This window comes from Cygnus olor, chromosome 15, assembly GCF_009769625.2.
Source record: "Cygnus olor isolate bCygOlo1 chromosome 15, bCygOlo1.pri.v2, whole genome shotgun sequence".
Classification (NCBI taxonomy): domain Eukaryota; kingdom Metazoa; phylum Chordata; class Aves; order Anseriformes; family Anatidae; genus Cygnus; species Cygnus olor.
In genome coordinates this window covers 10,766,680-10,789,469 of record NC_049183.1, presented here as the reverse complement: position 1 = coordinate 10,789,469, position 22,790 = coordinate 10,766,680, and the positions used below count along the sequence as shown (strand labels likewise).

At 35.2% G+C, this 22,790-nt stretch overlaps 1 protein-coding gene across 7 annotated transcripts in view; it reads right to left on the bottom strand.

Annotated features, from left to right (window-relative positions):
* The window catches only part of LOC121078773 (transformation/transcription domain associated protein), a 92,256-nt gene that overhangs the window by 37,063 nt on the left and 32,403 nt on the right, over window positions 1–22,790 (bottom strand). For all 7 annotated transcript variants that reach the window (XR_005824734.1, XM_040575299.1, XM_040575300.1 and 4 more), the window contains exons 33-57: window positions 19,465–19,584; window positions 18,992–19,111; window positions 18,475–18,639; window positions 17,968–18,149; window positions 17,480–17,678; window positions 16,945–17,073; window positions 16,148–16,414; window positions 15,364–15,570; window positions 14,072–14,230; window positions 13,854–13,988; window positions 13,547–13,657; window positions 12,152–12,298; window positions 10,668–10,881; window positions 9,862–9,987; window positions 8,370–8,516; window positions 7,165–7,367; window positions 6,349–6,470; window positions 5,226–5,439; window positions 4,143–4,322; window positions 3,637–3,783; window positions 2,852–2,971; window positions 2,266–2,553; window positions 1,280–1,417; window positions 784–896; window positions 155–290 (exon numbers count right to left, since the gene is read on the bottom strand). Coding sequence is in view for 6 of the 7 variants with exons in the window: in XM_040575299.1 (XP_040431233.1) it covers window positions 155–290; window positions 784–896; window positions 1,280–1,417; window positions 2,266–2,553; window positions 2,852–2,971; window positions 3,637–3,783; window positions 4,143–4,322; window positions 5,226–5,439; window positions 6,349–6,470; window positions 7,165–7,367; window positions 8,370–8,516; window positions 9,862–9,987; window positions 10,668–10,881; window positions 12,152–12,298; window positions 13,547–13,657; window positions 13,854–13,988; window positions 14,072–14,230; window positions 15,364–15,570; window positions 16,148–16,414; window positions 16,945–17,073; window positions 17,480–17,678; window positions 17,968–18,149; window positions 18,475–18,639; window positions 18,992–19,111; window positions 19,465–19,584 (4,089 nt within the window). In the remaining variant the exon portion in view is untranslated. The remainder of the gene's footprint in view (window positions 1–154; window positions 291–783; window positions 897–1,279; window positions 1,418–2,265; window positions 2,554–2,851; window positions 2,972–3,636; window positions 3,784–4,142; window positions 4,323–5,225; window positions 5,440–6,348; window positions 6,471–7,164; window positions 7,368–8,369; window positions 8,517–9,861; window positions 9,988–10,667; window positions 10,882–12,151; window positions 12,299–13,546; window positions 13,658–13,853; window positions 13,989–14,071; window positions 14,231–15,363; window positions 15,571–16,147; window positions 16,415–16,944; window positions 17,074–17,479; window positions 17,679–17,967; window positions 18,150–18,474; window positions 18,640–18,991; window positions 19,112–19,464; window positions 19,585–22,790) is intronic.

Sequence of the window (22,790 nt, the reverse complement as noted above, 5' to 3'; positions counted from 1 at the left end):
CCAAAACACCCAGCTGTGTGCTGGTACATCAGAGAAAACTTCTGATGATCAGTTTACTGTTTCTGTGAAATGAGCTGTAATACTGCCTTGTTAGAAATGTTATCAGTAAAACGAACAAAGAAACTAAACATTAGCATAAAAAGCCCTCACTCACCTGCACCAGAGCTTCCTTCATGGCTGTCCAGTTTGAAACCCGCCATGCACATTCCAGTACTAGGTAAGGATTGATGTGGCCTTTTGACTGGCCGTATTCTGTCAAAGGTTCCCACTGATTCAGTTCTTTTGAGCAACTACGAAAATTGAAACCATCGTAAATTTATTTACCAACAACAAAAATTCAATAGAAGTGACTACTAATGCTTTGTATTAGAATATTATCGGTATATTTGTTTGTTTTTTGTTTGCAAGCACTGCAAATACTTTATCCAGTTTGAAGGATTTCTGTTATTTTATTAATTTACTACCAATTACAATACAGAAATCTGTGAATAGGGAGAAGCTGCATTTTCTGTCTCCCAGAACAACCATTTTAAATGGAAAAAACAAATTTTAGTTCCAATCTGTTTGCACCATAACAAATTACAATTTTACAAGTCTTCAGACATATCAGTTCTGAGGGTCTGTTAAGGGAGTAAAAAAGTAGCTTTTTTATTCCCTTAAGTTTTCCCTGTATCTTAAAAGTCCTGAGTTAAGCTTTTTCTAGGAACTAATACTTTAAACCAGCAGGGTATTCTACTTCTGTTGCAGGGCAGCAATACTTCTACTTCAGCTTTAGAGTCTTACCGAATCCAATGATCTTCCCAGAGCTGATACTCGGGGAAGATAGAAGGAGAAGCATTGTTCCGTTCATGTTCTTTTTTAGCCTTTTCCATTGCTTTTTCGTAAGTTTCTTGTGCCTGAATGAAATTCATACTGGTTTACTTTTCCATCTGTTATATACACATTAACTGAACAGTTGTTTTAATAAAAAGTAATATATATATTCTAAGTTTTAAATAAAAAACAAACAATGAGGTGTGTTAACTCATTTCTGAAATAGATGTTACTTGGTAGCTTTACAAATGTGATAAAAAGCTGACGAACATACTCAAGAAGTCTTACCTTACCTAGGTATTACATTGCCTTAAAGTATTATGTTAGCCAGAAGAGAAGCTGTTGTAGCACTTTCTAGTTTAGAAGACTGAAGTCTTCTAAATTACTGCTCAGAATATTTTCTTGCTTACCAGCATATTCATCCCAACAGTAAAATCTCGGATTATTTCCCATATCAAGAGCGTACCTGTTCAAAAAAGCCATGTTGTTCATAGGCAATAGCTGTTGCTGTCTCTGGGAATTTACAGCGTTTCTGCCATAGCCCAGCCCACATATCCTCTTCTTGTAACAAAGAGTAGAGCTCAGCAAGGGAATCCAGTATTTCCTAGAACATTAAGAGCAGTGTTTCTCTGCAATCCATCACTACAAAGCAGAGTAGTTAGCAAAACCACATCTTCTATACTGAAGCAAGTTGAGAAATACATGAAAATAAAGATTTGTTCATGCCTCTTTTTAAAATTCTAGATGGTAAGCCATTAATAATGACCAAGTACTGAGAAGAACACAGCACTACATGACAAAAAAAAAAAAACACACCTATGAACATACAAACGTGTATCGATTCGATTCTTGTTTGGCTTCCTTAAAATATCAGATCAATTCATAGAAAAAAATTGTTTAACAAATCAACAACTCACCCTTTAACATAGAAATAATCTATAATATTTATCTTCCTCAACTACTCACAAACACTACCTGACAGACTACTAAACACAACAGTATCTGTTTACAGAGAACTCAATTTTGCTTAGTAAATAATTCCTTAAGGTCATACAACAACAAGCATAATTTGTTAGGGAAAGCATACTCTCCTTTGAGGGAGACAGAGGCGGTATACGCTTCTACATTAGATTTAAAATAAAGGGCAGAAATGGTTTGATCTAATTTTACAGTGCTGAAGAGAATTAGGTTGAAAAGCAAATAGGAAAGAGAGATCAAGAGAGAAAAATATAAAAATATCAATGCCATGTGAAAGAAAGGCAGGAGAAATAGGTAAGATGCAAAGTAGTCAATATTGCAAGTGACTATTCATGAACATACAAGGTCAGGAATTCCATCACTGAATTAAAAATGGACACTCTTTCAACAAGCTTCTAAAGCTACTGTACTACACTGTTGCCTTGTTTCTCTCTCCACATTTTATAACCTTTTTCAATTAATATAACACCTTACCTGTTGAGGAGGAGTTATGCTTTCCTGCTCATAAAATTCTGTTGTCTGTTTAGGCTTGATTTGTAGGCTCAGTCCTTTTTCAAAGGCTTGATGTTCCAGCATCAGCGTAGAACGAAACCAGAGATTGTGAGTTTTCCCTAAGTATTTCAGGACACAAGGTCTGATGGGAATGGGAGGAACACACTGTGACATTGCTTCCACAAAGCAATTCAGTGCACTTGGCTGGCAATCTCGCTGTACTTGATGGCTACCACTGCACAAGAAAGGACTTATTTCACCTGCCAGAGCCTGGAACGAAAACATAAGGATAGACAAATCTGAATAAAGAGCTAACTATTACAGAATTTGGATTCAAAAGCTGGTTAATACAGTGTGTGCCTGGGAACAAACGTTTGATAAGTGTAGTTCTTAGTAAACTGAAGGGCCCTGTTTCTTTCAAAATATGTACTAATGGAGATGTACAGCATTAACTAGTCACAAAAAATGGCAAACTTCTCAAGGCAAGTGAACAAGTCATTTAGCACAAATACATTTTCCTGAAATGCCAGTCATTTACAGAGGAATTCATTAAAAGAGAGATTCTCACATGTTGCTGTCTGTCAGACAAGATCTTCCACAGTCGTGAAAAAAGCTGGATCCAAGTCTTCTCTGCTAATGGTGTAGAAATATGACATAACTGAACAAAGGCACTCAGCAATGCTCCAGTCTAGAAACAAAAAGAAAGATCTATGTAACATGGGAAAAATACAATACTACTGAAAAACAGTTCAGTTATATACCTGTTTAAGCAGTAATATAAATGCCTTTTCCAACCAACATATCAAAAATGTTTTCTTTAGCAATGAAAACTACCGTAAAATGAATTTAATGCTATTTTCATGTTGATCAAGACTCTTATTCTCTTATTCATTACTGTAACTGTTTCAGAAAAAAAAAGAAAAAAGGAAGAAAGTTGATGACTTTGGTAATAGAAATGATTGAGTTAATTGGCTAGACCTATTACTACTGTGAAAATTATTTCAAAATAGCTTTCAGTTAAAATTACCTTCTTATTAATTATTTTAATACAAGATGTGATAGACCTTTTTTTTGCACTCTGTCTCTGCCATCACAATTTTCTTAACAGTTAAAATGAACTTACAGGTGGAAGAGGAAGAAATTTAACTGTGTAAGATTGATACAGTAACAAGCAGCAATTAAGTAAACACTTAAGATTTTTTTACACTACACAAATAAGAAATTACATCAGATTCTAAGGGTTGTCTATACAAAAAACATAAGCTAAAAAAATAGAAGATGAATTATGTCAGGTCAGGTTGAAGATTTCAGTATTAAAATTATTTGTCAGGAAATTAATAACCAAGTACCAACCTTCACTTCTCGAAGAGAGTCAAGAAATTTGTCGTGCCGGTTGGTCAACATGTGCAGCTGATTGCCAATGTCCTTCTCAGAAAGTTCTTTAGTTTTAGGTGTGCTGGTTTGATCTCCCGGAGCCAATTCAATGTCAATTTCAACATCCTATACAGAAATAATGATTCAAAGCATGCAGGTATTTTCTAAGTACTTTTTTTTTCCCCCCTATACAAATACAAAATATCCTTCTGATCAAACTATTTTAGGTCTCACTATTTCTATTAGTTCTTTGTGTTCAGAAGTAGGATTGCTAGTGTACTGTACTAAAGAAAGGGCTAAATGAATGAATGCAAGTTCTGAAAAAGCCATGCACAGTTAAAATACAACACATTACACACAAGGTATACAAAACAAGCTCTGTACATCATCTTCAAGGCACTTTCTCCAAATTTATTTAATGAGAAACCAAGAAGAGATGCTTTCATCAAAAACGTTATTTTTCTACTGTGCTTTCTGCAAGTTACCTCTTCTTTGGATTCACTGTTTTCCCGTTCCCGAGGCTCTTGTTTGACATGGGTTACCATAGCAAATGCCGCCCTGTCATGGCTGTCAGCAAGGTTGATAACGTTGGTGATGGAGGGCAGCATAGCACCCTGACAACTGGTCCCAATCGTAGTGTTTTTCTCACACACTGCCAACAGGAGCTAAGGCATTAAAAAAAAAGCAAAGAGAACTTTTAAATAGACATTTTACTGAAGTATTACTGAGAAACCATCCCTATGGTTTCATATTTATCGACAAGATAAGAGTGGCAATAATGTGTCCAAGGCATATTTGTCACCTTTATTCAGTAAATATAATACATTTTCATCTTAATTTGCTCACATTGTCAGTATTTTGAAGTCCATGACTATACTTTCAAGACTGCCTTTCAAGTCACTCCTGAAAATGCGGAAGGAATAGGACTCTTCTGTGCCTAAACTCTGTATTTCCTACTTTATAATATACATATTTAATGCCCTCAATCAGTTAACGTACACAGAAAATCCATGCTGTTTCTCATCGCTCTGGAAGGAGCTCTAAAATTTAAGAGGTCAAAGTTATCCCCCTAGTCACTCTAAATTCTTGTTTTAATATGCAAATTTTAAAAACAAAAAAACAAACAAAAAGTTCGGTCCCATTTTATTTTATATAAACCAACCAAAAATGCAATTGCATTTCAAGGCAATCCCACCTGAAATTTGTCATACCTTTAGTGCATACACTCTACCCTTGAAAGTTTTCTTGAAATCATCTACAGTAACAACTCTTCTATTTTTCCAAATCACCATCACTTATAAGAGATGGGTTTTCTTACGAAGTATCAACATGACCATTAAGCTTTTCCAAAAAAAAAACAGATTTTAAGGATTAAAGCTGCTTTCCAAGAACCAGCTTTTTCATGTCTCTGACGTATCTGAGGTAACACACTTAGTATTTTTACCTTTGATATGGATAATATATATTACAAGGCATACGTAACATAACCCCTTTAAACCCAACCAAGAAAAATGTGGAACATATTTCTAGAATTATAATTGTATTTCTGATACAAATAATTTCCCTACCTCAATGCACTGTTTTATCCAAAAGTGATTTCCCATTGCTTCCCAGTTTTGAGAACATGTCACATAAAGCAGACGCTCATAAACACGACGTTTCATGGAGTTGTCAAAGACCTCAAAAAATTTAGCTCGTATCAGGGGCTGGGCACAACGCAGACCCGAAAGAAATGCTGGCTCAAGTTTAGCAGTAAGTTCACTACCAGAAAGATTCTCATCCCTAAAATGAATAAAGATAAAATTACACAGATATTAGAAAAAGAAGCCTTCTAGTTTTTTCAGATAAAATACCAAAATCAAAGGAGCTGATGTTCTGTGGAAGCCTACATGGTGTGGCATGCCTCCAGGTGTGCCATATTGAGTGAAACAGCAAAGAAAATAATGCTGCTTGATAGAAAAAAAAAAAAAAAAAAGCCCTGGAGATATCATAAAAAACTCTTTCAGGATAAAATCCTGATTGTCTTAATTGTGAAACAGTATCAATTTGTCCACATCTGTATCCCCGTTTGAAATGCCCAATAACATTCATTGGCAAAAACTTCTAACCACCATGTTCACACCAGTGCTTGGCACAGTTAGCCAGCAAACAGAACAGCAGCAAACAATAGCTGAAAATAACGTGAATCATTAGCATGAAATAAATACCTGACTTTTTTTTTTTTTTTTTTTGGGGGGGGGGGGGGGGGGGGGGGGAGGGATAAGGTAACCATTTTAATTATTTTAACCCATTACAAAATCTGCCAGTTTAGCTAGTAAAGAAATTCTTCTGAAATAATATTTTAAAGTATATTTCCAAGAAAAATAATCTTTATACTCTATGGAGGTAGAAGGAGAGACAGATCTTAGTTACCACAGTATTTAATATACAACCATCTATGAGGATGCCCTAGTATCTTGGGAAAGACCATATTTGGGCAGATCCAAAAAGAAAATCTTTTAAAGCACTTTCCATTATAAAATTGCCTTTAGTAAATACGTATTGTGGTTTAAGTGAAACGAATCAATTCTGCATCTTAGAAAAAAGTCCCTTAATTCAAACCTAAAGAGATTGATGGCATGTTATAAAGGTCATATATGGTACAAATTATGAACCAATAAGCTGCAATAAATGATTAATTGCTATAATTACCTATAGACATAGTTAACAAGGTCTAAGAACTGGGCATTTAATTCAAGGTCTTCTGGAAAACGCTTTTCAATGTAAGTCATCATTTTCACTAGTAAAATGGACTTCTCCCGGAGAGTAGGTGTCTGTGTTAAAAGAAGACATGATTAATTTTGTCAATTCATCTTAAAACATGCAGAGAACTGGCATATTCAAAGTACATCTCAGCTACCATTTTTATCACTCTTTCACTCCTAAAGTATTGAAAAATAGCTTGGTAGAAGGTCATGGTTCTTAAAAAGAAAAGACAAGCATTTGTCCTTCTAATATAAACTACAGAATTTTAGAATAATAGCTAAATACAGATTTAAGTGTTTAAATGGTTACAAATGTCCAATGTATATTTTTAAAAGTGTAAGTTTAATATATAAAGCACTAGATTGTCAAGCATTCAACTCTAACTTTGATACAAAATATAGTAAACTGAGGAGGTCACAAAACATTACACGAATAACGTGATTTAAGCCAGCAGTAGTCACCTTCCCCCTGAAGAAACTGTCTATCCAAGTTAAGAGAAGACTTATTTTAAACCTTTACTTTAAAAGAAGTTCTAGGCAAAACAGCTTTTGAGATCAAAAAATGAATATGTCTATAAAATGCCAAGCATCTTTAACTCATTACTGTCACATGGGATGCAAAATATTCAAAACCTTATAAAGGACATATAAACTTATATAACAGATCCTTACAATCCTCACTGTAAATACCTGATGAATTATAGCAGTAGCTTGTATTGATTCCGTATTTGAGCACAGTCATGGTTTTATCTTCCCACTTTACCTGATTAGCTGCCATTGGGGAATTGTTTTTCACCCACTCTTCCACTATTTTTACCACTGCACGAAGAATTTTTGCATCAGTAGACTTCTCAATGAGAGATGTCAGAATAGCTTGTATAAAATTTTTCCTCATTTCCATGCTCATCACAGCCAGGCGCGTTTTCACAAGATCCAGGCTTAGCATTACCAGTTCACTGGTACCTGCTATGGATACAAGAAAGGATGAAAATTGTGTATGCATGTACAAAATGCATAGCAAAGAAATTTTCAAGATAAGCTGCTGGAAGTTTAGAAGTAGCAACAACAAAATCTGTTACCCGGAAATAAAGTCCTGGATATTGAAATAACATTTTCAGAATTACTACTTTCCATTCCTAAACAGAGTCCTTCCAAAACAAACAAACAAACAAAAAAAAACAAGTCAGAATACAAAAGACAAGCCTGTGAGGTTTTATCTCAGTAAAGTAGTTTTGGTAAAAAGGTATTACAGAATTCCAATACTGAAAAATTGCAACTAAGCTTGCAAAAGAAATATACGATGCAACGTACCTAATCAGTTCTGTTACTTTCCTGACTCACCTATCTGTCAAGTTTAATAATTTTCTAATTGTTTCCCATTGTTAGTAAAATTTACAACGTTCTAGTCTACCTAACAAATATGGTCTGGAAATGTAACAGCATTATTTCTTTCAAACTACTTTCTTCAGTAGCTTATTCATTCATAAATTACAGTGTTCTTTAGTAGGTATGTAAGAACATCTGAATTTTTCAATGACTCATGACCTAATTCATTTGATGATAGACAGAATTGTACAGGCTTGAAAAGAAGCTCTTTTAAGATAAAAACAAAGACATCCGTTCCAACAAGTTAATTTCACAAGCAGTAGCTCCACTGCTTGTCAGCTCCTCTCCCCTGAATACTATAAACTCTTGAAAAATTTCAGTATTTCTATATATATACAGACACTCTGTAGCTCAATAAATATTCACTAACCATTCACTAAAATTTATGTATTACATTGGTAATATGAACTCAAAGTGCATTTTTATCCTTCAGTAATTCAGCAATATTTCTAACTAATGCCGAAGTTATTTTCAATATGCACAAAACTCTGCAAAATCATTTGAATCCCTTTAGGATTAAGAGATTTTAATACTTTACACATCTTTTAATCATTAACATCATTAGACTATATAATGAAATACCTGTATTTGCTTCCGCTGTTCCTGCTGTAGCCTGTGGGTTTAAGTGTTCCCTGACCATCTTCTGCAGAGATCGCATAAAAACTGAAATCAACCTGTCAATATAGCTGGGGTTGTTACTGCACGCAGATTTCAGAATCATTAAAGTACCTATTGATAAAAACAACAGTTACAGAAGTAAAACTCATTGAACATAATATGAATAATATAGAGGTTTTCAGTGTGGATGTGCTCTTTCTCATAGAAGAACATGGGAAATGTTCTAGCTCTGTTTCATCCTGTCATGAAAAAAGTATGGGACTACCCAAGTTATAATGACTACGTTGAAAAAGTTTTTACTATAAGAACAGCTACTTTCGGCACACTTTAGGAACGCATGAAGCCTACAGGACCACAGCCCCTACAAATTACATAGCTGTTAACAATTCCTATCATAATACAAGATAATTCACATTCTGGCAAACCAATCAGTTTAAGCAGTATCTACCCTTTAAAATGCTTAATTCTTTGAAGGAAAAAAAAAAAAGTAAAAAAATCTACAGCTCCTCCTTTCCTTACCATAATAAATTCAACAAAAGCCTGCAACAACATTTACACAACTGTGCTTTGTTCATCAAATGGCTGCTTTGAAAAGTTTCATTTCTTTACTTGCTCAAATATGCATAAAAAATTTGACATACAAAGATAAGCCTCTTAAACACAGAATTAAAAAGATCTGCAACCCTCGAAGGTTAGATTGTAGTATTTCTTTTAAATGAGCTCTGGACAAATTGTAAAAAGCATCTTTCTGAGTTAGTTTGTTGTAAAGCACATCGTAACACCTGACATATAGGCAATTCCCAAAGTGAAATTACAACTACCTACACATATCACAGAGTAGAATAGTGAAGGACATTTGCCAATTCAATCCAGAAAGTTTTCCAGAATTGTGCAATTCCAGGTCTGTATTACCAACACAAACAGTTCTATGCCAGCCAGACCAAATTATTCCAATACATCTCTGTCATTGTCATGTGTGGCTGAGCTTTCTACAAGTTACGCAAGTACGAATAACAAGGAAAGACAACCATTTTGACCTTCAGGCCAAATATAGAATAGTATAGAATAAAAATTCAGACTGCTCGCTCAAGAAAAAATAGTATTTTTGGAATTCCTTATTTAGTGAAAATTCAAGATCTACAAAAAATATATCTTTCTACGCTATTCAAATCAGCTGATAAATAACACTTTAAGACCAACTGAAAAAGAAAGTAAAAGGTAGTAACATGTAAGCATGTTTACACGTATTACTTGAAATGCTATGAACACCCCAGCCCTTTTCTGCATAGCTGACAAACATTCCAAGCTCATCTCTTGTGCCAGATCTAACTGCTTCCAACAGCTTCTTCCTGATTATCAGATTTCCATTTCCTTATGGAAAGTAAAAGCTAATGACAGAAAATCATACTAATTAACAGATAAACCTACATACTTCTGCTAGATATGGGAAACTTACCAAAGAGCTGAGAAGGGTTAGCATTAGTGGCTTTCTCATAATTAGTAAGTCCTTCATAAATAACCTTGCCAACCGCAGCATAAAGGCACTCCAGCTCTTCATACTTCGAAGCTACACTTGAGGTACCTGCAAAGTTTACAGAGTTTTTCTATTTTTTGGTAAACTTAGACACAAAACAGGCAAGGAACAGTTACACTGTGAACATACAGTCACCTATACCATCACCAGAACCTTACCTTGCTAATAAACCAAGACAACACAAACAGATCCCTCACTTATATAACTTTTTCATTATACAACCAATACCTCTTCTACAACAGTGTGCCACTACTTCTAAGTAATTCATTTGGACGAGAAGTCTTAGATCACTGAGGTTTTTCTAAAAAGAGTCTAGAAAAATTATTTTGTTTTAGGATAAAACATATTACCTGATCCTTTTTTATACTCTATCTCCCTTCATTGTTTTAGCATAACAGCAAAGCTTAACTACCAAAAATTTTACTTTTGAAGCTGAAGAATTGCAATTGCAAAAATGCATTAGGATTTATAGCATGCATTTCTTGAACCAATGTTATGACAGCCGCAGGTTATTAAGTTTTTATGTCAATGGATAATGACGTATTCCACGATTACTTTTTTCAGCTTTTTTTTTTTTAAAAAGAGGTTGAAAGTTCAAACTAAATTAGACCATTAAATGCAGGAATCGTAAAACAATATTAGCACACTGCAGAGTGTCTTCGCCCCACCCTTAATCATTTGAGTTATGCCGCAATAAGGGATAAAAGGAGGAAGAAAATACCACATACTTGGTTCTGTAGGGAAAATACCCATTAAGCGAGAAAGCAAACTGTGGACTGCTCTCAAAACCTTGGTGTTTCCACAAGTCATACAAGCTGCTACACCTCGTTGCAGGGGTTTGAAGCTACTAAGGACAGCAGGGGGCTGCAGTACAGTTAGCAGGAAACTTAAGACCTCTAAGCCAGTGCAAATGTTGGCAAAGTTGGCTTGATTAGGTTGTTCCTAAAGAGAACACACAAAGAGGCAATGAGCAGGGGAAAACATACAAGTATTAAACAGATTAGCAATGCTTCATGTCAGTCTTTTCGGATAAGTCATCCGATATGGAACTCTAAAATACAAGGCACTGTAAAATCTTTAACCATAAAAATGTTACTTAAGCATTTACAAATATGTTCCTTATAATGCTTTTTGTGGTCCTCAGCTTTGAAAGCTGCTTGAAACCTTGCTGGTTAGAAACACTTTCAACGGCGGATTATGTTTTACCTCCTTGTCAACATCCTCCTTCTCAAATAATTCCTTTACAGTTCTGATGCCAAATTTCATGAAACCCATTGAAATGCAGTCTAAGAAATCAGAGTGCGCGCACACACATAAACACAAAAAAAAACAATCACCAACAGGTTTCTCTGACACACTCATGGCTACAACCTCATCTCTATCGTATATTCATCGCTCCCTAGCCTTGACTTCTCTGCAGTCTTCCCATTCCAAGTCAAGGCCCTGCCTTCTCTTGGCCTTGATCTTTTTGTTAACTCATCTGTACCTCCACACTCTGACCATCTCCACTCTGCTTCCTCATTCCTCTTCAGAAGGGAAGCAGCCTTCTGCTCTTCTGTATTACCTGGGCTTCAGCGAAGACCATAGTAAGAATTCCAGCTTCTGATACACAAATTCAGATTCTTGAAGGTTCAGAAGCCACAAAAAAAAATTGCTCAGTCACACAACCATGGACAGATAGGCCCTGGACAGATGGCACCTTCAGAGAATTGAGTTATTAAACAAATGTCCTCTTGACAAAACACAAACAGGTTTTCAGAACCTGCTTTTTTAATTAACTTTATCGACAGCAACCCAGGACACTAGAATTTATTTAACTTATTAAATAATAAAATGACTACAGACATTCAACCCCCAAACACAAAATGTTCACATTCAGATGTCTATTCTCAATCACTGACTTTATCCTACTCCTTAATACAGTCACAAATTACCAGTAGAAAGATATATGGCAATTTAGCTCCAAATCTTCCAAGAAACAATGATGAATGAAATTAGTAATTAAAGAAAGATTTATTTCCAATTCACAATGACGCTACACTATAAAAATAAATTTACAAATCAAAGTTGAAATCATAAGAAATGAGTGCTCAGAATACATAATCATCAAAAAATATATCAGCGTGTACCTTAAACATCTGGTTTCAAAAGTATTCAATCAGCATACGTGCTAGTCAATCCTAAAGCCCTACAGAACTAGAATGTTACCTACCACTGTCATTAGAAGCTTATCAAACCATTGCAGTTTCAGTTCTGATTTTGGCCACATGTCTGGTCGTAAAGCCGTTTTCAGAAGGTTGACACAGCGACGAGACAGCAATTCCCCAGGAGATCCAGCAGTGTTTGAGTTGTCATTTACCTAGCAATTAATCACAGTTAACACAATGACAACTTTTTGCAACCAACTCATTAATTTATTATGCGTTCCAAGCAAGCATGTAATTTCTTACTTCTGAAATGGATGAGCTCAAGTAGTTTTATCAGTGGTGTCACAAAGCATTTTACTGCATATAAAGCTCACAACTAAGAGCAAACATCAGAACTCATGTGTAAACTGCTACCTAATTACCTGAAATCACCCATCAAAAGTATATATATAAAAAAAAAGTTTAATCTGATGGATTATTACTACAACTGTGAACATGTTCAATATTGGTTAATCTTTTCTATTTGGAGGGTATCCATGTATCCACAAAAATACAAAGCTTTTTACTAAATCATCCTTTACACCTTAAGAGTATGTCTTTTCTGTGCAATGGACTGTGCTTCATAAAATCCCATGCCATACAGTTTTTTTAGCTTTGAGCTATACCCAGCTAGTTTTTCCCCTTTTAGAAAAGCTAATTCTTAACAAAATTTGACAAAAAAGTTTTACATGGTACATGAAAAGTAATTCCACGTAGTTCATCATGAAAATACAATCAAAATTGTTATCCTTAGATACATGATTGACATAGTCCTTCCCTATTATACTCTTCAAATATACTCAGATCTTGGGTAAAATAATCTTGCCATTAAATCTAGTCAATAGAACAAGCATACTTTGTAGAATCAGGCAAGTACATAAACACATTAAGAAGAAATACTTCTGCGAACTTTTTGAAGTCTTTGGCTGGCTCCAGCCAAATTCTACTACTCAAGTTTATTTCAAGCATGTCACTTCCAATATAGCACTTGCTTGAAAAGAGAAAGTAAAGAACAAACAAAATGCTAGAATTGATCAGCAGCACAGCTAAATGGAGACTCTTTCAATTGCAAAATCTGGCTTGCAATTGTTCACATTTAAATTTGATTTTCCAACTGTATGCAACCTGCATCAAGCTGTAAATATACAATACCATAAAAGAAGCTAAAGCATACCTCTCACATGAATAATAATTTGTGAAATGAAAAATATGCAAATGCTGGTTACCAAATTAAATTTCTTTCCTCAAAATATTTTATTTTGTGCAGTTTTGTTTTAAAGTTTCTAACCTTTCAGCAACAGAAAGCAAGTATACAAGCACTGGAATAATCCAAGCATACAAGTACCCTTATGAAAAGAGGTTTTCATGGTTTTAGCTACTCATGCTACATCAGTATTTGCATATCAGAATAAACACACTACCTGGCAAGCAATTCTAATCAAGAAATTCACGACTGTATCTGTATGCTGCTTATCAATTGGCTTGGAAAGAAGCGCATCAGCTCCTGGCAAGGACTGGCTACGTCCAAATACCTGTATGGATATAAAACACAAAAACCAAGAACAACATCGTAACAAGGCGAACAACAAGCACAATATAATTAAAAGACTTTCTAAAAGTATAGCCTTTAATTCAGGGATGTTCACGTTAGCTGGGAAAACTAAATTGCTTAGGCAGTGCAGGTTAGAACTTCTGAGTCTCTGAACAAAATCTGATTTTTTTTCTTACAGCGCTTATTGCTCCAGTAGCTGTCCTGAATCGTTTTACTTCTTGGCCAGAATCAACAGACAATCCTCTTTTAACAGCAGATGAGGTAGAACTTGCTCCTTCTCCTCCTGCACTTGGATCCATATCTGAATCTGGCTGAAATATCAGCAATATGCATGTTAAAAAAGCATTTAACAGTATAACAGTTCAATCTTTACCAGTTTATTTAGAATTCCTACCTGCTGGTCTTTAATTCTTTGCAATTCCCATTTAATAACTACTTCAGCAAGATCCACAGCTAATTTTCTTTGCTCTATTGTAACGCTGGGAGTGAAGCCCAGTCTCTGCATGGCACTAACCATATGCTGAACCAAGTGATGTCTGACCGGATAATAAACCTGAAAAGACGGTTTCACACACACATTAGCCAATAACTAATCAAAGACAGTGTTAAGATAAAGTTAGAACGGTAAAACAGTCTTTAATCCCAAAATTTCCCTAAATCCATACTACGTTCAGATTTCACTACCAGGAAAAGTAACCAGTGCTTTGAAAATAAAATTTTGGCTACAATTTTCAGTATTGACTACTGATTTAAGGTACCCAAACAAAGGTGTTCTTTTGGAGATCTGTGATTTCTATGTGTCCATCCCCTTCTTCCCCCCCAAGGACAAGTGATTCCAGTGTTTTGCCAATCCTTTTAGATAGCTAAAATTTGCATTTGAACATGCTCAAATATTTTTTTCCAAAAGTAGAGCCATCAATTCCTAAAACATAACTTATAAGTTACATTTTGAGTTCCAACTTCAATCACTATAAACAAATAGAAATTTAACAGAATGGTAGACTCAGAGTCATAATTATAATTAGCAGAGAAAACAAACAACATAAGCTTAGGGAAATGATACTGGAACAATACAGTATTCTACTTTTAGCAACCAGAATAACAATAAAGCCTATTCTTCCACTACTAAAGGAACAGTCTTGCATCCAAATTTAAACAAGTAAAATAGGATCTTTCTAAACTAAACACTCCAATTTTCAAGAAACGATACACACATTACTTGCCTCACCCAGAAGCAACCCAGACAAAAAACAAACAAAAAAAAACCAACACACACCTATCAGCTGTTCTGTATTGGAACAATACACTGAAAGCTTCACTACTGACCTAAGGTCTGGTATATCTTTTGCTTAAACTAAATTGACATTTCAAAGACTTGTACTACATGGGGAACATGTTTGGCAGCTTATAATGCCATACCAAGAAAGCTTTTACAAACAGCAGAGATACAAAAGATGGTTTAGCAAAAAAAGAAAGCACAAAGAACAGAATCAAAAGTGAAAACACTTTTGAATTTGCTATATAATGTTAATAGTTGTTTTCAGTTTTAAATAAATACCTACACGGACAGCTGATGACTTCTGAAATTAAGACGTTAATTTGGATTACTTTATTTTGTAATCAAGTTGTAGTTTATTTCCTTAGTATCTACGATACAGTAACTACCAGAATAACTGGTACAAGTACCTTGAAGTGTTGTACTATCAAGTGCAAAATATGTACTAGTTGGGGAACTGTGTGACCCTCTTCCACAATGATTTTTCTTGTCCAGTGAGTCAGCATTTGGTGTCCATCCTCCATGCGGGCAGGCACAGCCGGAGTCAGAATAGCCATTGCTTGCCTGACAATAGCTCGGGCTTCCATTGCATGAGCTTTCAGGAGACTATGAAAAACCTAGAAGTCAAGGTTTCTGGTTAACATTAATATTATATATATTTTAAAAAATATGTAATGTATAAAATCTGCAACATACATTTTTCTAATCAACTTTTTTTTTTCTAGAGGCCAATAGTTCAATATATGGTGGTACTTCATTAAGCATATACTTCTATATCCTTTGCATTCCCTTTTTTTTCTCCCTCTCCAGTGTCCAACTTGAAGTTATCCTTTGATCCCCACATACCATCTCAGCTGAAATTTGTCTCATTCAGATGAAGAAACATTACTGATTTTGTTAATTTAACCAAGAGGATTTTTCATTATGCTCTTTAGCCACTCTTTTTTTCCACTTATATTCAAACTTCTTTCTATACTTTGCCATCTCCAAATAAATTTGTATTAATATTTGGCATCTGTACTTGCTTATGGAGGATGAATTTAATTGCTTTGTGTATACTAAGTATCCAAAACTACTGTGACAACTGTAGTTGGCAACCTCCTACCCCAACTCTGCATTGTATTAAAAAAGAAAGCACACTACAGAACTTATCAACATACCTTATGGGTATGAATACTAGGACTGAGTCCATACCTGCAGAACTATCTTCTTATGTATAGCAAATTTTGCAATGATGTGTGCCAAAAGCAAATGTCCACTGTATTTGCATGCTGGGTCCACACATGCTTTGGACAGGAGACATGGCCAAGCAAACGTCATCAGGCGTCGTAGTTTGCTGTTCCGGTTTTTGTTATTGTCATGAATGTGATGTGGAGCATGCTCAACCAGAAGCGTGGCAAACTGCAAGAGATATATCCTGAGAGAATCCAGCATATCAGCCTGTTTTTCTGGATCAAGGACCTAGTTCCAGGAACAATGAAAAAAGAAAAGAAAGTGTGAGAAAATAACTATAAAAGAAAAGTCCTATTTTTTGCTTCTTGAATGTTTGCTTTTTGTTTAAGAAAATAATTAAATACTTAAGAAATAATTAAACACTTTTTAAATTGAGTTTAAGAAATAGAAAACAGCTTCCTAAGATGAGAACTTCTTAACAGTCACTTTGATTTGTACTGGTTCAATGAAACCAAAGTAAATTACAGAGATGCTGATGGTCAATCACAGTAAATTTTGCTTATGAAAAGACTGGGATTACAGCCACTTAAAGCCCATTTCTAAAAAAAGACATTCAAATTCTAAAGAATCATAAAAACTGAAAATTGTAGTCCAATCCTATTGATGATTGAAGGACCTCACAACAGTTAAAAGTTATGACGTGATTTAACTTACCACAACACTTACAAACAGCACAACAGTCAAATTGGGATTGAAAAGCCAAATGAGAGAAACAACTTATTATTTTAATTTTCAAACACTAATGTAAACAGTATTACCTTTGTGATAAAAACACTAGTGATGCTTTCCGGATTATCTCCTTCTGGGTTTGGGGGTCCCAACAGCTGTTCGCCTTCTCCCTTTTCAAAGCTGTACAAGAAAGCAGGATTCAGGATGTGTTGCAGCACCTACAGAACATCAGCACAAAACAGTTACACTCAAATACTGGACTCTTCTAGCAGCAGTCACCATTCAAGTATTCATATGCAAACCTGCATGTTAGAGACATTTTGTTACAAATGGAAGCTATAAATAATACCTTAATAAACAGATGCACACATTTTTTTCCTCCTTTCCCTCTTTCAAGGGCAAGGATTCTTAGAAAGCATAAACTAAAATAGTCAGCACTGAAAGCAAGATAAACTGCTGTCCCTGTTTATTATCACTCTTCTTCAGGTATGATATTTTCAAGTAAATGGCTCTGCCAATTATCAAACTCGTTGACATTTAAGTGAGTGAGTTCTGTTGCCCTAGTTCCCAAGAAGAAAATTAAATCTAAATACCAGACTATTTTGATTTAATTGCTTTAGTTACCTTGGCTTTGAGCTCATCTCCAAAGTTTGGGTCATTGAAGTCCACAAACCGGAAGAACAAAGCCCGTTTTTGGGGAATACTATAGTTTTTAGGAATCTCTTCTTCCATGTACTCCTTTAAGAAAGTCATATTGCAGAGAAAACGACCCGTAAAAGCCCGAAGCAACTGGAAGAGCAGCTCTATATCACCATAATTCCTTCTGTAAAAACAGAAAAGAAAAAGCTTCTTTAGGAAAAAAAAACAACAAGCTACCAAACTACTATTTTGATGACTTGAAGAAACTAATACTGGTTTTAAATGAGCAGAGAGACAAGAACAGGTAGTACCTGAGGTCTGGTTTTAGAGCTAAAAGCAGTACTATGAAATACATTAAACTTTCTCTTCATTGACTATTAACTAATTTTAGTATCCCTGTTTATATTCATAATATTTTCAAATTTTATTAAATAAATATTTACAAGCCATAGAAAATAAATGTTTTTACGTACTTGCAGTAATTCAACAAGCAATATGCTAATAGCTTAGGTTCTTTCCAATTTGTTGCAGCCATGTTCTCCTTACGATGTCTCTCCTGAAAAGCTTCACTCACCCATACGCGTTTCAGCTGATTCACCAAGGAATGCTGATTTGCTAACCAACATTCATCATTCTTAACAATAATACTTATGATCTGTCAAAACCAAAACAAGACAAATGCACAGTCAACACGCAACAGATCTGTCAGTGGAAACAATGATATAAAAAGCACTTCTTTCAGGTCGATTAAGGGTTCTAAAATAATCCAAAGTCAAACAAAAAGTAGTTTAGATCAATTTTTAAAGGACTGTTTTGTTTTTATTTTTGTTTTTTAAAAGAAAGTTTTCCTTGCCACATTTCTCTCTCGTATCATGCTTCGTTAAAGAAAACTATAGTTCATTTGAAAGACTGTACGGAAGAGGCCTTTTGCTAAAAAGATTTTAACTATCCAATGAAGACCAACAAGAATAAATGAATACCTTGATAGCCTGAAACTGAAGATCAAGACGCAATGTGGTAGTGCTTGGAGAACCGGGTCTAACAGCTGCTTGGGTACCAACAGGCAACAGAAGAGTGATAAATCGATTTGGATTAGCTGCCAGTACATCTCGTAGAGGTTTGGCATCTCTATGTTTTAAGAAACTCTGAAAAAAAGGAATAAATAATTTTAATAATGACCTTTAAAAGCAAAAATATCAAGAGGATACATCATCCTGTAGTTTTTATATTCATCACTGAAGTTACAGAGGTTACATTTTATTTATTCATGTATATAAAAAAGCAATACAACTTCAGCGATAAGGCATAAAATTAATAGCTCTGGACCAACAAACGTAAAACAGAGAATAGGCACCTTGCAGTTAGAATAAGGCCATGCTTAAGGACTATAAGGTCATATAGACAAAATAATACATGTAAAAGATCACAAACGTGATGAACCAAAAGTGTTTGAAGAGGAGGCTTTTTTTCCCCCTCTCCTCTGCCCCTATCACTTACCATAAACATTCTGCTCCACTGTGGATCATTTAAAGTGGCTTCCATCATGAACAGCTCTACAGTCTGGGATGGATGACGTGTCAAAAATTTTATCAGAGGTTCCCTGAATGGACTGCCAGCCTGCAAGATTCAAAATGCTTAAATTAAAAGTGCAGAGTGCAGACTGCTTTTATTTGTCTACTAATTTACTACCACCCAGAGAGAAATTAAAAAAAAAAAAGCAGCACTTGTTTTGGCATTTATGCAGATACAAAACATTCAGAACTTTCACAATTAAGATTTACCGACAATATCAAAACTTTCTTTTAAGACAAGAGAGTAAGACAAACATTAACACCTCCTAAGAGGACTGGAAAGCATTTTTAAAAAACAAATATTTATATCACACACACACACAAATATGTGGAAAATTCATGGCATATTTACAATTAATATACAGCAAAAATATCAGCAACGTTAATTTCCACTTTTACCTCAATCAACATCGCTCGTTCTGTTTTCATCACAACTTCCAGCAGAGGTTTAACCAATGTCTGAGGGGCAGCTGGGATAAGATGAAATAGATTTATAATTGCTGAACAAATCTTCATTTCCTACATGTAAAAAGAAACACAATTAAATTAATATTACCAACTACATAGATTACCGTAGTATCATACATCCTACCATTTTTTCCTCTCTACATCAGCAGAGCCAGAAAGGGTTAACATATACACATATATCTACTTACCACAATATATGGAATAAAATTCTCATGGAACTTTGCCCTTCCCACTTGCAATATCATGGTTTTATTTTATTTTCTTTGTCAGAAAAGTGGTATTTTATAGACAAGAACTAAACTCTGTGTAATGATAACCGTGATGGGGGAGTTGCAGAGTGCTCACTGCTGCACTACACCAAGTAGCTCATGCATCAAAAAGCCAGACCTTCCTTTCTAAACAATTTTTCACGTACAACCCACAACCCCAGACTAGACATGAAGAACAAGACAGACAGCTTTCTCCCAGCACTGCTCAGTACATCTTGCAAACAACTGGCCACTCAGGAGCAGAGTCAGCTCTCTTCTCCCACTACATATTCTCCCCCTAGATAATAAATTCTCTAAAGTCCAAAATAATATAAGGCTTTTGTTTCATTATGCAATTTAAATGTGAACTACGTTTCAGTTAATGAGATGGTGCATTTTCTTCAGTAAGAAAAAGGCAAGAGAAAAAAAAAATCCACCCTTATCCCTCTAAAACTCATTTCTAGTAAGCAGTATGCAACAAAATAGGTACCATATGCATTGCATTTCCTCAACTGAATTTACAAAGTATTAGGCCCCCCTACTTTAACATGTTCTGCCTAGACCACACCCCCAAGACTACTCCCATGGATTGAAGCATAAACACATACAGACTTATGCCTTCATAGAAGCTGAAAATCCTGCTCTTCCTAGTAAAAACACGTTTTACATCCTGAACAGCAACCGTGTAAAAATGACTCTGCCACAGACAAACATAAGACAATACACAGCACTGCACTCAAAGGCACAATGCACTCTGCCCAAAATACAACAAGAAAACTAACATCACAGTTAAGAATAAAAGTAAATCAAAAATAAAACATGAAAAACAAAACACAACAACAAAGAACTTCCTGGTGCCTCCACTGAGTTTCTCACCTCTACCCCTTCCGTGGCAGGCTGAACCAAAACAGAAGTCACAGCATGAAAAGAAAGAGCCCACAAAAATATCAAATAAACGAACAAACCAGCATATGCTATTCTTCAGGCTGCAGTCAGAAACTGACCTCAGTAGGGTTATTTTCTCACCTCAAACTGAAAGCATGGAGACAAATGAATCTCTCAGACACTCTGAATTGCTCTCTTAAGAATTAGGATGAAAAGCATCCTTTTTTCTACTTGTATATAGTTTATACATAGCTTCCCAAGTATGTTTAACAAATAAAAAGATATTAGAGATGATTAAGTTAGGGGAAACAATCTTTTAGCATCTTCAAAGACAAATTTATCCAGCATTGATCATGAAACAACTGTCAATATTTGAACTACCAAGCTACACTCCTACTAATAGCTGTAATGCAGAATTCCCACCTGTTCATGTCCCACCATTCCCTGTTCACGAGAGGGAGAGTCTGAGGCAACTACCTACTCAAAATTCATTTCTTCCATTACTGAACATGACCTAAAAACTACGTTTCTCCTTGAGGAGGCGGGGAAGAATGGAAGAAGGAATTTAAATGAAAGATTTCAATCATCAGGCCAATAAATTAGATCCTCATCTCTACTTAAGATGTTATGCCCTAATTTGTTCACTTACGTAAACAGGCAAGGCACAATTCAGGAACACAGCAGAACTGTCACAATATCATTTAGGTGAATGAAGAACTTAGTTGTTCTGGCAACAACTGCGAATCTTTACAACAGTTGTTAATTATTATGCCATTCTAACTGAGATGGCTAAAGTTTTTACATTATCTAGAAATGTCATTTACATATGCAGACTCGTTTCTTAGACATTTTGGACATAGACCATTCCATTAAGAGGCCTTGCTGACTAGCCACTACGTGCAGCATGCTGAAGAAGTTCATAAGAACACCAGCATCGCCACCAAATAGCACCTTCATTACGTGCTGCTGGAAGAGAGATGAAAATTCTTTAGGTCAAAGAAATTATTGTAATACTGTTGTGTGTCATTTCAGCTCCCAAACAAAAGGGTTTCCTGATCACCATTCTCCACTGTGTGTACCATCTCCTAGCTCTAATCACTCAACCCAAATGATGCGACCCACTTCGGGAGCTTTTATGTGAGTATCGCAGATTTTGGAATCTCAATACAGCCTCAATATGTCAAGTGAAAGGCCAGCTACAACTAACTAACCGCTGGTTTTACCATCCGAGTTTTTCCACGTTTAGAAGATACAATACAGCAGCAGTACCCTATACATACGGACATGTGAACACAGACTGCCAGATCATTGGTATAAAGATCACACTGTCTGTGACTGCCTTCAGTTTCTTACAGTTTCTACTCTTAAGGAAGCTTTAGAGCAACAACTGGGAAAAAAGTAGCATTTCAATCAACTTTGCAGTCATACAATTCTATCTGAAAGCATTTTCATAGACTTCTCCCTCAAGACTTGAGGGTTTGTGTTCCTCAGGTTTCTGATGTGCACCTCCCCCCAACACACATTTTAAGCCAACACTTAATAAAAAAAAAATTTAAATCACGTTTAGGAGACTAAACACATAACTACACAGAAAACGAACAGAAAACATTAAATGAAAAAGAATTCACCATTAAACGTTATTTAGTGATAAGTAAAAACTGTTTTACAGGTGCCGCACTGTGGTTTGAAAGACTATCGCTACGTGAAGCTCTGCAGGACACCTGTAATCACCATGTTTGTGTAAAAATCAATCCTAAAAGAAGAATATGAAGGCCTTAGAACTACTCTGACCCGAGTAAAACATTAGCGATTAACTGAAAAATGTGCAGTTTCTAAATTTAAGCAACAAATTCTACTCCATTAGAGGACCTCTAGGTCAAATATAAAGTAAAGACTGAATTCAGATTTAAAAGCTCTCTTTGCACTCACAGGAAGAGCAATGAAAAAACACTAAGCCAATTCCATGTTGAGGGAAATAAAAAGCCAATCTATTTTCATTCTAATTTGAGAAACAAAGATATTAATACAACTCCACCCAATTTTTCAATAGTTGCAATAATACATCTCAACATTTATATTAAATTATTAATAAAGTCTTGATATAATTAAAGGACTTCTGGTAAC